We start from the raw sequence: 2,351 nt of genomic DNA on the forward strand, positions 1-2,351 counted from the left end.
ACTGTATTTGATACACATAAATTAGTTGTTGTAGTTGTATTGTCACAACCATCTACCAAGTTATGCATATCACTAGAATTTGAAAATTCTTAAAATTCATCTAAATTTGTGCATATCACTGCCTAAATTTGTGCAGATTGTGATGGGATGTGTGACAACCACTACTTTTTCAGTGAAGGTAAATGGTGAAGGGTGTGGGAATCTTGAAGGGAGGAGATGGTTGAGACAAGGTGATCCCATCTCACCTTTACTTTTTTTCATGGTGATGGAATATTTCTCTAGGCTAATGTCAAGTATGAGACAGATCCCTGATTTCAGGTATCACCCTTTGTGTAAATATTTGAAGCTGACTCATCTTACCAACTTTGTTGATGATCTAATGATCTTTTGCAAAGGAAGTGAACAGGCGGTAACCAGAACTATGGAGGCTATTATATGTTTCTTGGACACTAAACGGTTGATAGCTAATAATGAGAAGTCCAATATGTTTATTGCAGGGATTAAAGATGAAGTTAAGAGGAAGCTGTTAGACATCACATGATTTGCAGTTGGGTACCTTGCTTATTAGGTACCTTGGACTTCCATTGTCACACAAAAAATGGAACAAGCTTGATTGCCACCAGCTAAGTGTGAGAATTATAGAAAAGATTAGAGCTACATCAGCCAGGCATTTATCCTATGCTGGACGATTACAAGTGGTGAATTCTGTGTTGTTTTCTCTGCAAAACTTCTGGAGCTCAGTGTTCTTGTTGCCTCAAAGTGTGTTGAAGTTGGTAGAAAAGAAGTGTCGAGATATTTTATGGGGGTGCAATGAGGAGAAAAGGAAAATTGTCTTAGTAGCATGATCTAAGATGTGTGCACCTAAGGCTCAGGGTGGACTGAATGTCAAAAATTGCAGGTAGTGGAATATATCCTCTGGTCAAACTGATTTGGTAGTTTTGGCAGAGAAAGGAGTAGCTTTGGGTACAATGGGTGCATAGTATTTTTGGGCTCAAGACCCTTCTAATAGCTGCAGTTGGTACTGAAAACACTTGCTGAAAATCAAGCTGGGAATGGTTAGCTGGTATGATCAGGATAGATACACTCTCATCTCTAATGGAATGTATTCAGTTTCCATGAGGTACAATGCATTGCAGGGAGTGAGATCTACATTTGAGGAAGCTGAGTTAATTTGGAGTAAATTGTTATTGCCAAAACACAGGTTTCTAATTTGGATTGCAGTGCAGGAAAGGCTACTCACAAGGGAAAGATTAGCAAGATTGGGACAGCACTGTGAGGATGACAAGTGTGTGTTCTATTATAAGCAGGTGATCGAGAGTGCTAGGTACTTGTTTGTAGAATTTGACTGGTCCAAAGAGGTATGGCATGGTCTCGCCGGATGGCTTGGAATTACGGTCAACCTGGAAGATGTGCAAATGACTATGTATATATTAAGTAAGGTATGATGAAGATTCATGAATGCCACAGATAATGGAGATAATACTCCGAGGTACTCAACATGACGTATGGATTTACAGTATAAAGAGTCAAAAATGAAATGCGTAAACAGCTGATGCAATATTAAAGAGGCAAAAAAGATGGGTGTCTCCAAAATATCAGATTCAAGACCTTGATAACAGAGAACACAATCAAACAGAAATTTGGATCAAAGATGCTATAAGGCAAAACATCGCATGCTAGTATATCATGGATGAAAAAAACATGGTATTTGATTACAAAACAATTCCTTCCTAAACGCTCTCTGACCTTTTCCTTGTCTACATCCATAATTGTCATTATGTAGGTCACAGACATAGTCAGCAGACAGTATGGTCAGATAATGATAAAATACAAACTTGGTAGGTATCAAAAACAACAAAAAGCAGCCCACTAATCAAGAAGGAACCCGAGAGCTCAACAACACCCAAATCTCGGGTCCAACAACAACAACAACAAGGTGTAAATGACACCAAAAACGGCCACTTACACAATAGATGAACAACAACATAACAAGAAGAACAACACTAACATAACAACAATCCAACATTTACAAGATTACAAGAACAACAAGAACCAATGGGTTCACTAGACAACACAACTAGTACATGGAATGTAAAGATAGGAAGTGAGACATACACTATTACAAGATTAGGAACCCAAAGATATGTTAAATCTAAGGACCCCTAGGACTTACAATAGCAACACCACACCCTTACGGAGACACATGAGGGATTCCACCGCTCAAGCACCAACGTTTTCAAGCAATACACATTCACAAGTGAATCCACACTTGCTCATGTCCTAGTTTCGGCCTAGGGAGGCTCCCTCTCTCAAGAGAGGTGTTCTTTGTGTTCCTACATCAACAATCAATA

General features: G+C 39.0%; 1 protein-coding gene across 1 annotated transcript; it reads left to right on the plus strand.

Moving 5' to 3' along the window:
• Positions 1-136: 136 nt before the first annotated feature.
• Positions 137-1,439, plus strand: LOC124894745 (the record flags this gene model as incomplete). Its single annotated transcript, XM_047405292.1, has 3 exons — positions 137-525; positions 569-759; positions 1,222-1,439. Coding segments are annotated over 3 exons (798 nt in total), but the record flags the coding sequence as incomplete, so codon positions are not given.
• Between the last annotated feature and the right edge of the window lie 912 nt (positions 1,440-2,351).

Source organism: Capsicum annuum, unplaced genomic scaffold, assembly GCF_002878395.1.
Source record: "Capsicum annuum cultivar UCD-10X-F1 unplaced genomic scaffold, UCD10Xv1.1 ctg77139, whole genome shotgun sequence".
NCBI classification, from domain to species: Eukaryota; Viridiplantae; Streptophyta; class Magnoliopsida; order Solanales; family Solanaceae; genus Capsicum; species Capsicum annuum.